The sequence below is a fragment of the Zootoca vivipara genome, chromosome 6, assembly GCF_963506605.1.
Source record: "Zootoca vivipara chromosome 6, rZooViv1.1, whole genome shotgun sequence".
NCBI lineage: Eukaryota > Metazoa > Chordata > Lepidosauria > Squamata > Lacertidae > Zootoca > Zootoca vivipara.
The window spans coordinates 81,146,742-81,160,963 of NC_083281.1; the positions used below are offsets into that span (position 1 = coordinate 81,146,742).

A 14,222-nucleotide genomic window follows, 5' to 3' on the forward strand; every position below is an offset into this window, starting at 1 on the left:
AAATCTTGCCCCTGCGTGCCGCTGTCAGGAGATCGTCCACTCTGGGCATGGGGAAAGCCACTGGCTCTGTCACTGAGTTGAGCCGTCTGAAATCCACCACAAGACGGCGCTGTTGCGTGTCTTTCTTGTCCACCCAGAAGACCGGGCTGCCTCCTGCTGCCTTGCTTTCTCTGATGAACCCCCGTTTGAGGTTCTTGTCTATGAACGCACGCAAATCCTCGAGTTCCTGATCTGACATGGCGTACAGCTTGGCTGGGGGTATCGTTGCCCCTGGTACCAGGTTGATCTGGCAGTCGAAAGACCTGTGTGGGGGTAGGTGGTCGGACTCCGCTTCGCTGAAGACTTCCTGCAGGTCCCAGTACTGCTTGGGTATCGCCTCACCCCCTTTGACATGCATGGTGGCCACCGTGGCTATTGGAGGCCCCTCCCCTGGTTGGTGCTGCATGCAATGTTCCAGACAAAAGTCCGACCCAAACGTGATGCATCTCTGGTGCCAACTTATGGAGGGGTCGTGGCGCGCCAGCCAGCTCATTCCCAAAACGATGGGGGGGTCTGAGATGGTTGTGACGTTGAAAGCCAGTGTCTCTGAGTGCCTTCCCACCGTCATTCTCATGGGGGGGGGGTTTGATGAGTGATGGCCCCTCCCAGCAACTCTCTGCCGTCAATGGTGGCTACGTGCAGGGGAAAATCCAGCTGCAGAAGCTGGATCTGGTGCTCTTCTGCAAAGTTTCTCGAGAAGAAGTTGGCTGAGGCACCACTGTCAATTAAGGCGAGGACAGTCAGGGGATAGCCATTTGGGAGCGTTAGCGTGACTTCTAGAACCACTCCTGCTCTGGGAGGGGTGGGCTGGCTCTGCTCCTCTCTGTGCGGGTGGGCGGGCTGGGGCTGTTGTCTGCTGACTGTGCCTGGCTGCTGCCCCTTGTCTCCTGCAGCCAGGCTGTCTCGTTTCCCTGCTGTGGTGCTGCTTCAGTGGGGGAAGGTACAACCGTTCCCGCCTTTCCTTGCCACTCTCTGCGATGAGGGCAGTCTCTGACGCGATGCCGGGGGGAGTTGCAGAGAAAGCAATTCCCGCCCCTTCCCTCCTTGCGTCTTGGCGCCGCCGGGGTTTGAAAAGCCCCCGCGCGCGCTCCACCGATCTCCATCGGTTCTGGCTCTGGGCTTGGTCTGGGCGGGTCTGGGGGTGGTCCCTGGGGTGGGGTTTGGTGAAGTGGTCTGTCCTGGGAGCGTGGGAACCAAGGTTTTGCTGCGCGCGTCGCTTGTTTGTCATACCATCTGGATTCCTGTCTCACCCCCACCGCTAGCGCCGCTTTGCTTAACTCATCCATAGTCCGCGGTCTAGGACCTCTTGCCAGCTCATCCTTAACATCTGCATGCAAACCCAGGTAGAAGGCTGATTTCACTGGCTCACTTTGCAGATCCCACCCCAGTTTGTGCACCAGCATGGTGAATCTCGCCCAGTAGTCCCTCACTGTCGATTTTCCTTGTGTTAAGTTATGAAGCTCCTGTTTAGTGGCCTCCATTTCACTGTCACTAGCGTACATTATTTTTAAAGCTTCTAGAAATAATTTTGCGTTCTTCATGCAAGGATTTTTTTGCGCGATGAGCGGTCTTACCCATTCCCGGGCGGCCCCCGTCAAATGCTCTATGATAAAGGAGACTCTGTGCGCGTCATCTGGGAATTCTGCTGCATGCAATTCCAGCGCATAATTTATTTCTGTCTCGAATCCTAGGTACTCCCTAGGGTCGCCGCTAAACTTGGTGACTAGGCTCTGTCCCCTTCTCACTTGGACTAGCTGCGGCTGGGGCGCCCCCCCACCTCTAGCGGCTTTCTCCTCTTCCAACTTTTTCTGCAGGTCCAATACCATCACCCTTAGCTGTTTCTCAGTCTCCTCTTTTGTCCTCACCTGGTCCACCAGCTTGTTCAGCTCCTCCTGCGCCCCTCGCGCTTCCTCCTGAGCGGCATGCAATTGCTGCTGTGCCTGCGCTGTGAGGTTCCGTAGCTCCTGCTTCGCTGCTTCGGCCTCCAGCCTCCACTGCTCAGCCTCTTGAGCGCTCATCGCTGCACTCCAAAGTAGCCAAAAAAAGATTCGGAGGTTGCTGTCAGAGGGCCTGATATGGCTACTCTAGAGTAACGACTCCAGCATGGTCTTTTAAGGCTTTTATTAAGTGCTGATTATTTACAGTGTTCAGAGCAGTAAAAATGCATCCTTAAGGTGAGGTGTCAGAACCTCCGAATGGCGATTGGCGCGTTTTCTTCCAGCACCAAAGCTTTGGCAGACCCAACCTCTTCCCCCTACGTTTGCGTCGCAATTCGGGAGTTGGGGGGATTGGCCTCCCCCCCGTGCGTCCAACTTCCTGTCCCACCTGAGGCATGGGCTCCACAACCTTGCCTGAGCCTCGGACACCACTTCCTGACTCTCCGCTGGAGGCAGAGCTCTCCTTACTCTCTCCAGCGCTTGGGGATGGGCTGGAACTTAAGATGGGAGGGACTTCCCTGTATTCCTTGTCCCTCACAGAAAGTCTTGCTGTGTGGAACTGGGATGCTGGAACTGAGCAGGGGGTGGGGCATGTTTGGTGCTGGGATACTTCAAAACCTCGGCCTAGACATTTTGCAGGCCCCTTTTGTTCTTCCCAGCACAGACCGCAAGGCTAAGAACTTTCCCCACTGAGAACTGGGCAAGTGCTCGGCTGCCCACACTTCCAGGTGCCAGTTTAAGGGAACGCTTGGCCAGCTCCACCACAGGAATGAGCTCTTGGAAAAACATTCGTTTGGGGTTTGTCTGTTTGGCTCACCCGCATTTCCAGGGATGAGTGGATTTTGGGCCACAGGTTTTGGCCTGGGAATGCTGCCCTCTTGAATGCTTACTGGTGTGGTGTGGTGTGGTGTGGTGTGGTGTGGTGTGGTGTGGTGTGGTGTGGTTGTGTGTGTGTGTGTGTGGTTGTGCTCTCTCTCTCTCTGTGTGTGTGTGTATTTGTGTGTGTAAATGGCATATAACATGTGGACCTTTGCTCAGAAATATTACAGGATGTCAATCCCCGGCTTCAAATAATAATAATAATAATAATAATAATAATAATAATAATAATAATTCATACCTTCAGAATGCAGAAAAAACAGCTGTCCAAAGCCCTCTGAGGATGTCCTTGGCTCGGACACGTGGCCGAAAGCAGGTGTGCAGTTAGTTGGAATTAAACACTGGACTTATCTTTCGAGGGAAGCATGTGTTTTGCTTGGCTCCTTTCAAAATGCAGCGAGGCAACCATTGTGGATGCTTCTGCCCAAGGCTGCCGTGCCTCTGCTAGGATGGTTTCCCCCTCAGAATGTCTTTGGATACCTATTGCTGAGAATCACATGTGAGGAAAGTAGCTCAGGTCCTGTTTGCCAGCTTCTGAGAGGCGTCTGGTTGGCATCTGTGAGAACAGGAGGCTAGGCCAGACGGGTCGCTGGCATCATCCAGATGGGGTTTTCTTAGGTTGCCTCTTGAAAATGTCCTCCACCACTGATGAGAAAACATCTCTCTGAGCTTCTTGTCCCTTCAAATGGGTTGCACAGCACATAGTTAAGTTCTGGAACTTACTGCCACAAGAGGTAGCGACAGCCATTAACCTGGATGACCTTAAAGGAGGATTTGACAAATTTATGGAGGACTAGCTGGCCCTGCATGCGTTGCTGTGCGTTAGTCTGTGAAATGGAGGGTAATAGCCCCCCTTCAGATCGCCCTGAGCCTCAGAGTCCCCCTGAGTCGAGGCGAGATACTGTGGAGAGGGCAGGTTTCATCCCTGTGTCTCCTCCCACCCTGTTCTGACCCATTACATATCCCTGCTCCCTATTCGCCCCCCCCCCAGGCAGGCCCCTACCTCCACTTGGCAGTGTTGGTTATTTGGTGGGGGCCTAGGGGTCTGATAATGGCCGCCTTGGTGGTTGTTTCAGTTGCTTGGTTGATGATGTCATTTGGCTTGTGGGTGTGGCTTAGATTTCACAGGAAGGGAGGAGGGTATTACGCCACTTGAGGGCGCTGTTTGACTTGGTGGAAAACCAGGTCTATACCTGCCCAGGTGTGTGATTTGAGGGATTTTTGTCCCCAGCAACGCTCGGGGAGTGGCCTGGATCATTGTGTCAAAATTTCAGGACGATCGGTCAAGCGGTTATGGAGAAAAGTGGAAAACGCAGTTTCACGATTTTTACATTTTTATATAGATAGATAAGCTTCTCAGTGGCTACTAGCCACAATACTGTTATTTTACCTCAGGAGGTGCTGCAAACCACGGGAGGGGAGACTTGCTGTGGCACCCAGGTCTTATTTGTGGGCTTCCCATTAGGGCTTCTTGTTGGCCACTGTGGAAACAGGATGTTGGACCAGATAGGCCACAGTCTTGCGGGGCTCTTGTGTTGTTATGGGGTCGAGTGGGGCAGGGGAAGCACTTGAGCAAGACACCCTCAGGAAACCCCTAAGCCACCAGGAAGTGGTCCGAGGCAGTAAATCTGTCGCTGGTGTGTACCACTTCTGACAGCAGGTGAGGGCTGCCATGATGACTCAATTCTTCCATACAATACAGTACAATACATGCATCCATTCTCCACACATAGAAAGCTAGCCATTCAGGGAGAATGCTGTTCTAGAGCTATTTACCTGGCATGCTCTTTTTCTGCATGGAGGGATTCTCTCTCTGTGCAAGAACATAAAATCACGGAAGCCCACTGTTCTTTGCAGTCTGAACTGGTACAGTCCTGACACAGGCTTACCCCCATCAGCAAAGACTCCCTCGCTCACCCACCCAGCCCCAAACTCCTTTCATGCTGCAGTTACCAAAGCCTGGAACGTTGCCCGTAAAAGAACTGCTATCCAGTTCTCCCAAAGGAACACCCTGGAGGCTTCTGGCTTCCCGTATTTCCAGAGCTGCGAGGAGATTTGACCTGGAAATTCCTTTCTTCACATTACTGACTGGAACGCCAACGTTTCCCACTGCTTAATTTTAAGCCTCTTTGACCCCCAGTTAAGAATATCAACATTGCTTCGCTTGTACGGGGCCAATGGCCCACCTTGTCCAACATTCCTTCCCTCACTTGGTGCCCTCCAAATTTGTTTTGGACTACAACTCCCATTCGCCCCAGCCAACATGGCCAGTGGCCAGCAAGGATAGAAGTCAGAGTCCAACAACATCTGAAGCGTTTTTTGGGGAGGGTTGTTCTGACGCTATCAAGCGTGTGGATTGGGGTTTTGCAGCAACTTTAGCATATTGTGCAGCAGGTGTGGGGAATCTCAGGATGTTACTGAACTAGAACTCCCACCATCCCTGGCCATTGGCCATGCTCGCTGGGGCTGATGGGAATTGTAGTGTGCCGCAGCGATGTGTCGGTTCTCTGGTTGGTTGCGAAGCCCTGTGGGCTAGATGATGTGGGGTTCGATCTTCATTGAGGTTGATGCTTGGAGCAGCTTGATCATTCACCATCCTTCTCCAGCTGCATGATTAAGTTTCTGCCATAGGTGTCCATTTTGATTTATTTTAACGCTCATCCCCTGTTGTTGGTTTTAATGTTTTGTAACTGGTGTTTTGTTCTTAGCTGTTTTTAATTACATATTGAGCACATACATTTGAGACGTGTATGGAAGGCAATTAATTAAATAATGTTCACACAAAAAAATCACCTGATAATTTTGGCTCTCAGAACCTTATCAGGAAGCTTTGCCTTCTCATTACACCTGAGGTTTGTCATCGAGGTTTGTTTCTTCTCCCTGTCATGAGCTCCATGCGCCATTCAGGAACTGGCAGGATTTGGCAGCCCTAGATGCTAGAGGAGGAGGAGGAGGCTGTATTTTGGAATCCTGACTTCTGGGCCTTGCGTTTGCTGCTGAGCCTGCGTTGCTTTTTTTTTTTTAATTAATGTTTAATTGTCATAAAATGGTTCTAAAAGGTTTAAATGGTCTGTTGACTGCAAATAGAGAGATGGCGGTGATGATGCTATTAGCCGAATATAGATCTCGGCCTTGCTTGCTAGTTAAGGGTTGTTGCCCTGTGTCTTGGGAGAGGAGTTTTCACGCTCCCCAACAAGCCACGACAACTAGCTGTCCATAAGCCATTAGGAAGAACTTCTTGATGGTGCGAGCTGTTCATGTCAGGAAAAGACTGGTTGTGTTAGAGATGTAAGCAGAGGCTGGATGTCCACCAGTATCCATGGCTTTCCTGAACTGGTAGAGGGAGTTGATTTTTGATGTCCTTCCCAACACTCTGATTCTGTAAGGTATTCAGAAGTTGGAGAAATGAGTCATCGTTTGGCCCTGTCTCCATGTGCCCCTGCTTTCAGCCTTCCTGGCTTTGGGCCTGATAGTCATATACTTGTCAACTGTTCTGATTTGACCGGGACATCCTGGAATTATAGAAGCCATCCCGGCTTCTGATTGGATCTTGAGATGTCTCCCGTGCCTCTCTTTGCCCACCCGCCTGCCTGCTTTCCCCTGATGCTTGCCCACCCCAAAGTGGAAACACAACCAATGCCACTTCCAGCTCTTCCTCCTCCCCTATAGAGATACGGAAGAATGTAGACCGAAGCGCTGCTCGCATTTCCGGCCTCCAGTAAAAAAATTGGATATCCACTCTCTCAGTGCAAAAGTGTGCCTTGGAGAACGTGTGTGTGTGTGTGTGTGTGTGTGTGTGTGTGTGTGTGTGTTCACCATCGAGTGCCTAAGAGCTGGAGTGGCGCCATTTTGCACCATAGGCATTTGGAGTCTTCAAATTGTTTACCAGAAGTTTAGGTTGCACTGTCACTCTACACCTTTCCCTATATTTATGTCTGTCCCCCTTCACGCCCCTCAGCCACCAATCAGTGCGCTGACGAAACTTAGTGGGGTGCAGCCCTGAAAGACGCACATCCTGATTTTCCTCTGCAGCATGTTGGAGGGTTTGCAATGAATCTCACGCAGTCTCAAGCAAGAGCTTATGTCTCTCTCTCCCTTCTTGCAGGGCGACCATAGATGAGGTGGAAACGGATGTTGTGGAAATAGAAGCCAAGCTTGACAAGGTAAGTTGGTGGAGCTCACACAAATGTGCACAGAGGCAGACAAATCCCCTGGCAAGGTGGTTAACAAATATGGGACCCTCGAGATGCTTCTGGACTCCAGCTCCCATCCTGCCTGACCATGCTGGGAGTTGGGAGTCCATGAAGGGCCTGTGAAGAGGGATTGACTGTTAAACCACTGTGAATTGTAGCTCTGGGAGGGGAATAAGGGTCTCCTAACAAATCTCAGCACCCTTAACAAACTACAGATTCTCCCAGGATTCTTCGTGGGGAAGCCGTGACTGTTTGAAGTGGCATCATAGCGCTTTATGTGACTGTGGCCTGTATCTCAGTCGTTTTGAAGCTGTTACCTGTTTTTTGTGGGGTCCCCCCCCCCCCCGAGTCTGAGCAAACTGCGGAAGGCAGTGGAAGACAGGAGTGCCTGGCGTGCTGTGGTCCATGGGGTCACGAAGAGTCGGACACAACAAAACGACTCAACAGCAACAAAGCTGCATCCTTGGATGGCCTCATTTTTGCTTCTTTAGGACTATTGTGCTAGATTTCCCTACACTTTGTTACGTTTCTAATAATATTTCAGGGGTTCCCCTGCTGCATGCTCCCCCTTCCCAAAGGCACTGGATTGCATCTAATGCTAGCCCTGGACCCAATGACATTAATTAGCTTGACTCATTTGGGTCTCCTCTGAGTAGGGCTCGGTTGGGAAGAATTCCTCCCAAAGCATCTGCTCACAGCAAACGGCATGCAGCTCGGTCCGCTGTGTGCAGGGACCGAGCAGCATTGCAGAAACTGCCACGTTGCAGAATACGCCTCCCTTTCGCTTCCAGAGGCTTCCTCCAAGCCACGCTGGTGTGTCCATCTGGGAGCCAGATGTGGCCGGCAGCTGCATCTTTTTGGGTTTTTCTTTTTTTTCGTTCCCTGGAATCGGATGCAGCAGCTCGGAGACGTTTGCCAGCACCCATTTCTCGGCCCTGCCAGATGACAGAAACGGAGGGAACATGAGTGGAGCAGCCAAAGGTTATTCTGTATGCCGGCTCTGACATGCACCTACTTCTCAGACTTGGGCAGCTCTCCTTGCCCTCTGTTGACTTATTTGGAGCATTTGCACTCCGTCATTCTGCTAAAAAGGCTCCCAGAGCGACTTGTGTGTAGCCATGTTAAAACAAGACAGTCCCTGCTCACGGGTATGCAGTCTAAAAATGCACGGCACACGTGGGGGAAAAGAGACAGGGAGGGAAGAAGGCGGAAAAGCAAACTCAGGCGCTAGTTATTGTTGTGCCCATTTCTGACCGATGCCCCTTGTTCCACACTTCTTTCCTTCTCAGTTGGTAAAGCTATGCAGTAATATGATAGATGCCGGGAAGGCCTACCTCATCACCAACAAGCATTTTGTCGGAGGGGTCCGGGACCTTTCACAGCAATGCAAGAAGGACGAAATGATCTCGGTAAGCAGATGGCATGCCCCACTGCCCCACCAAACTCTGCCCTCTCAGCGCTGAGCCATTAGAGCTGGCCCTACCCTTAGGGAGAGGGAGGCAGCCACCTCGGGAGGCTGATTTTAGGCATTGTGAAAGAGCGTGATTTATTATTGCTCTATTCTTACTGACAGGGAGAGGAAGTGGCTTCGACGGGACACCTTAAACCAGGGTGGTGGTGGTGGGGGTTTAACATTTGCTGCACTGCCTCAGGCAGCAAAATACCATGGGTGGGCCTGGGCGGGCAAACTCTACTAATTTACTAATGCAGTAGATACCAAAATGGGCAGGATTGCCCCTGGGAGGCCAATGAGATTACCTAAGGTTATGCTCAGAGGCAAGGGGGTGACAGGAAGGTGCAACAAACAAACAAACAAGCAAACCCTCAAATCTATCAGACTTGGAAAAGCTGGTATCACTGGATCAAGTTCAACCATTGTGTTGAATTCATTGAACTAAATAGTTTTCACTGGATTTTGAATAAATGTGAAATTAATTGTTACTGCTTTGGATTTTATGGTGCTACCATCTTCCTTAGTGGGTTGTGCAAACTGCTGTTCTTAATTAATGTTTTTTTATAGGGTAGGGTAGGGTAGGGGGCACTGGAGATGAGATTATGGAACCAAGTGGGCAATGGTTTAGGAACCACTGTGCTGATGTGAGGAAGAGGAGGCAGAGCACTTGGTGGTAGACTGAACGAGATTCAGCCTCTGGCATTTCCAGGTAGGACAGGGAGAAATCCCTGTCTCAAACACCAGAGAGTCATTGCCTGCCAGTGTTCTTCAACTTTGGTTCCTCATACATTTTTGGGCTACAACCTCCGCCATCCACAGCAAGCCACAGTCCACCCACATTTGGTACTGCTTTGAATGTTGCCTGGCTGCAACTCTGGAGAGCCGCTGCTGATCAGTGTGGTCATTACTGAGTTAGATGTGCCCATGTTCTGATTCTGGATAAGGCAGCTTCCTAGCTGTTCGTAAAATCTAATGCAGGGAAGCAGATTCATCCGTTGAATTAGTGTTCCCGGAGGAGGGGTTGAAAATTAGATACATGTGACATTTGCACAACAATGCGGCAGTGACAACAATTTCTGAGCAAGGTCAATCTTGAGTATTTGAGAGCTGAGAATTTCAGCATTTCCAGAGGAACACTGTGGGTTTATGCTTTTTTTTTTCGTTTTTGCAAATTAAAGCACCAAATTAGACACGTGCAAAATTACCCTTCCTGCAGTTGCAGGCACAAACCCACCATTTTCTGTATTCTTGCAAAAAGGGTAAATGCATAAAGCTGTTTGGATCTGGTAACTCAAGCTTAAGCAACACACACACACTCGCACACACACACCAAGCTAAAAATATCTGAGGAGTTGGATGCCTCAAGGAATCGCATCTCTTTCTGAAAAGCCAGAAAGCAGAGATGATGCATCTGAAGTAGGTCAGCGAACATCCGCTATTTGGGAAGAGGGAGGATAAGTCGTTGCAGAGGGAACTGAACAGGAGTCGAGGCGGTGCCTTTGGGATGGGGATCAGAAGGATTGGGGAAAGCCTCTTGAGTTCATAACATGAATTGGGGATGGACAGAATTTCAATTCATATTGCATTTAAAGGCGGACCTACCTGATTTGCGCAGGCCAAAACTATACGAGAGCTGAAAGACAGCCATCCTTCAAAATCCCCACTTTTCCAATTTTTGCAATTCAGTGCTCTGGCCAAGTCATGCATACAAAAAATGCATGTAACTGGGGTAAAGCGTGCATAGAAAGGCATATGAGCAAAAATCACATTGCATATACAGTGGTACCCCAGGTTACAAACGCTTCAGGTTACAAACGCTTCAGGTTACAAAGAAAGAAAGAAAGAAAGAAAGAAAGAAAGAAAGAAAGAAAGAGAGAGAGAGAGAGAGAGAGAGAGAGAGAGAGAGAGAGAGAGAGAGAGAGAGAGATGCAAACATTGAACATTATTGGGCAAAATGGTTTTGCAAAATTGTGTTTTATAGTCAAAATTGCACAGAAATGTGTGTGTATTAGGAGAAATAAGCACTGCAAAGCTGATGTGTATACCCCACACTGGTGTGGCAGTGTTGGGAACTGAACTTGACTGGAAGGGTGAGAAAGTGAAATGCACAGACTTGCTGATCACTGGCTCTGATCTGCACCTCTGAGAACATCAGGATGAATTTGCCTGTTCATATTGCTCAGGGAGGCACCATGTTCTTTGAAAAGTGGGGTACTCTTTGCCCTGTGCACAGAGCACTTGCAGAAATATCACCACAGCAAATTGGGGTCCAGCCAGTCTCCCAAAGAGCTCAAGACAATGTAGATATGAGGATCTTCATCTTGTAATCTAGGAGTGAGGAAGTGGGTCTGGCCTGCAGACCCAACCCTTATCTCCTCTATCCGCCCTCCCCCTCCCAATTGGCCAAGTTTGATAGGTGGGTGAGGCTGACCACAGGTGACCCAGGAAGTGAAGGATGAGCACGTGAGCAGAGGGATCAGGAGAGTGGTGCTTGTTGAGACTGGAGCTAAATTAAGGGAGGGGTTTTACATTTATATCCACCCCCCACTCTCCCTTCAAGCCTCCTTTCTTCTCTCACTTCCATGTCTCTCTTCCTTCTCCAGGAATGCCTGAACAAGTTTGGAGACAGCCTGCAGGAAATGGTCAACTACCACATGGTAAGCCACATCCTTCCACGAGTTCCTTGGTGCGGTGCGGCTGTGGCTGCATCAAGTGATGTTTCGTAAACATTATAAAAGCCTTGCACACACGGTGCCATTAACAGACCTGAAGGTCGCAACTGAGCTTGAGATCACGGCTGATCTCTCCCACTGTCCTGCCTACAACAGTGGACAGCACAGACTCTCCAGTGTCCAGGAAGTTCCATGGAGCACTGTCTCTTAAGGGCATAAGATGAACTCTGCTGGATCGGCTCAAAGGCCCTTTTAGCACAATATCATATTCCAACAGCGGCCAACAAGATCCCTCTGGGAAGCCCCCAAGCAGGACTTGAGGTGCAGCAACAACTAGCAGGGCATTTGAGTGGGGCAGCTCTGGCGTTCTTGCCTGGCTCATTGTCTCCTCTGTTCCTGTGGCTATGGAGGAGATGGGGTGGTGGCACTTGAGAGCTGGACAGGAACCCAGACTGCTAGCGTGGGGACCTTTGTTCTTGAGGCACGCAGGAGTGTCCAGCTCAGGATTATAGGCAGTGCAGATATGTGCTGAGGAGTTGCTTCTCTCCCCCCCCCCCCGCAAATAATATTTTATTTATTTTCAAACATTTTAACACAAAAACAAAAACAAAAAAGCAAAAATAAAACATAATAAAAAAAAAATCAGTTCATTACATGAACTTAACATTGTGGACTTCCTCGATCCCCCCCCACTGGGTCCATTTATTAAATCTAAATTAAGCAATTTTCCTTTATCATCTTAAATCATTCTGACACAATTTTTCCATTATTTCCCAACTGATTCTAATCTACTCAAAGGGGAAAAAAACCACCGACTATCTTCAACCTATAATTCATTAATTAATCCAAATCGAACTTTATTTTCCCATCCACCTCTAATTCTTCCTTTAGCCTCACAATTTATACCCCAAAAATTTTCCATACATTCAAATGTTATTTCTTCTATTATAATAACCTTTAACCACACTTATCAAGTTCTACCCTCCTTCCCCTGGACTCCGGATCTCCCAGATGTATCAACCAGCTCCATAAAACGTTCCAGTTTTGGACCATCTTAATCAATCAGAAAATAACCCATTGTTACTCCTCTCCCTATTCCCACTCTATCGCCACCCTTCTTTGTCCCCTGCTGCCCCCGGAGGAGTTGCTTCTCAAGGGAAGGCCCATAGCTCAGTGACAGAGCATCTGCTTTGCATGCCAAAGGTCCTGGGTTCAATCCCCAGCATCTCCAGGTAGGGTTGGGAGAGACTCTCTGTCTGAAACCCTGGAGAACAGCTGCCAGCCAGTGTTAGACGATGCTGGGGTAGGTGGACCAATGATCTAACGTGGTATAAGGTAGCTTTTTATGTCCCTGTCTTACGGGGAGTGGCCGTAGCTCAGCGGTAGAGCATCTGTTTTGCATGCAGGAGGTCCAGGTAGGGCTGGGCAGGGAAGGGAAAGAGAATCTTGTCCAAAAACCCAGACAGCTGCTGCCAGCCGGTGTGGGCAATACCAAGCACATTGGACCAGCTCAGTGTGAGGCAGCTTCCCGTGTTCCTAATATTTAAGGGAAAGGGTCACACCTCAGGGCTGGAGCACCTTTTTTTGTTCTATCCCAGGCAAAAACACTTGAGGAGGGGTGGTAAGCAGGAGGGTGTGGCCTAGGAAGAAGGGGCGTGGTCTGGGGAGGGTCTCCAGGGCCAGCTGGAGAGGTTTTGAAGCCCCCCCACCAGCTTTGAGATTCCCCCACCCCTGCCTCAAATACTGCTCTCATTCGATGCTCATTCATAATGGCGTTTATATAGTCCTTCCTGACTGCTGTTGCTGTGATCTGAGTTCACACATCCCTCTAGCCAGGGCGTTCCACATAAGCTGCTGAGTTAGCTCCTTAGCAAGCCAGGAACTGTGTCTGCAGAGTAACTCCAGACAGAGGGAGTGGACGGCACAGGACGACCGCCACTCTTTGGAGTGGGGCGAGGGGGCGCTTTGAAATAAGGAAAGGTTTTCTCCCCCACCCAGACGCAGCAGGTCAGGGATGGTGCAGGCTGCGTTTCCGCTCCATGTTTCGAAATTTTGAAAAAAAAAAATCAGTCGCCGGGAGAAAGTCTGGCAGGGGCGTCTAATCCTCAGGGCTGTAAAATCCACGTCCAGAAGGACGTGGATAAAACGGTTTCCTTCTCAATGACACTCCTGGGGTGAAGGAAGAGGGCCATGCAATCTCGACCTCAGTTTTTCCATGGGTCTATTGACGTTCATTCTAGTACTGCCCTGAAAATTTCTGCTGCATTTTCTCTCTGAGGATTCTCTATCAGTGAATGAGGAAAGGAGTATACGCATTTGAAAATGATCAATGGGGAGAGAAAATATTGGCTGAATTCATTTAGGTAGGGCTGACAGGTCAGGAGCAGCCCCGGGCCCTGAGATTTCAACTCCCAAACCGGAGACCTGGTGGTGTTATTGGGGGGAGGACGGAGGACGAGGACCCTGGTGATGTCACAGGGCAGACCCTGGAGAAGAATGTTTATTGGGAGAGGGGGGGGTGGAGGAGGGCGAGACCCCACCCAGAGTGCCTATGCTATAATTTGCAGCCCGCTCCTCCTGCCAGACTGAAGATGCATGCACAGGTGTGTGTGTGTGTGTGTGTGTGTGGTCGAGTGAGGATGATGCCACTGAGGGTAGGTGAGGGCCATTCTGAGCTGAAAGCGACTTCTTGTAGGTTTTCGGGAGGGGGGGGAAGTATATGATTCTTTTCACTGCCACCAAAGGAGAAACAAGTAGTGGTATCATGGACTTGGCCTCAGTAGATATTAATTAGTTTTTATTCTTAATTATTTAATAGGCCACTTAATGCCCCAAACAGGATTCTATCCAGTTGCACAGGCAATTAAAATATAAGCATTAGTTATTAGAATATGCAATAGGCAAGAACAGTAAAACAACACAGCAATTAAAACAGGAAGCGCAGGTCTAGATTGTGCTGATAAGATTTCATTCATTTGCTTGCTGCTTTTAGATCAGGCATTCCCAAACTGCGGCCCTCCAGATGTTTTGGCCTACAACTCCCATGATC

General features: G+C 49.7%; 1 protein-coding gene across 1 annotated transcript in view; it reads left to right on the forward strand.

The window, feature by feature from the left end:
• Nucleotides 1–14,222, forward strand: part of ACAP3 (ArfGAP with coiled-coil, ankyrin repeat and PH domains 3) — a 149,107-nt gene that overhangs the window by 58,663 nt on the left and 76,222 nt on the right. The window contains exons 2-4 of the mRNA XM_035117469.2: nucleotides 6,961–7,018; nucleotides 8,338–8,457; nucleotides 11,105–11,158. Of these exons, the coding sequence (XP_034973360.1) occupies nucleotides 6,961–7,018; nucleotides 8,338–8,457; nucleotides 11,105–11,158 (232 nt within the window). The remainder of the gene's footprint in view (nucleotides 1–6,960; nucleotides 7,019–8,337; nucleotides 8,458–11,104; nucleotides 11,159–14,222) is intronic.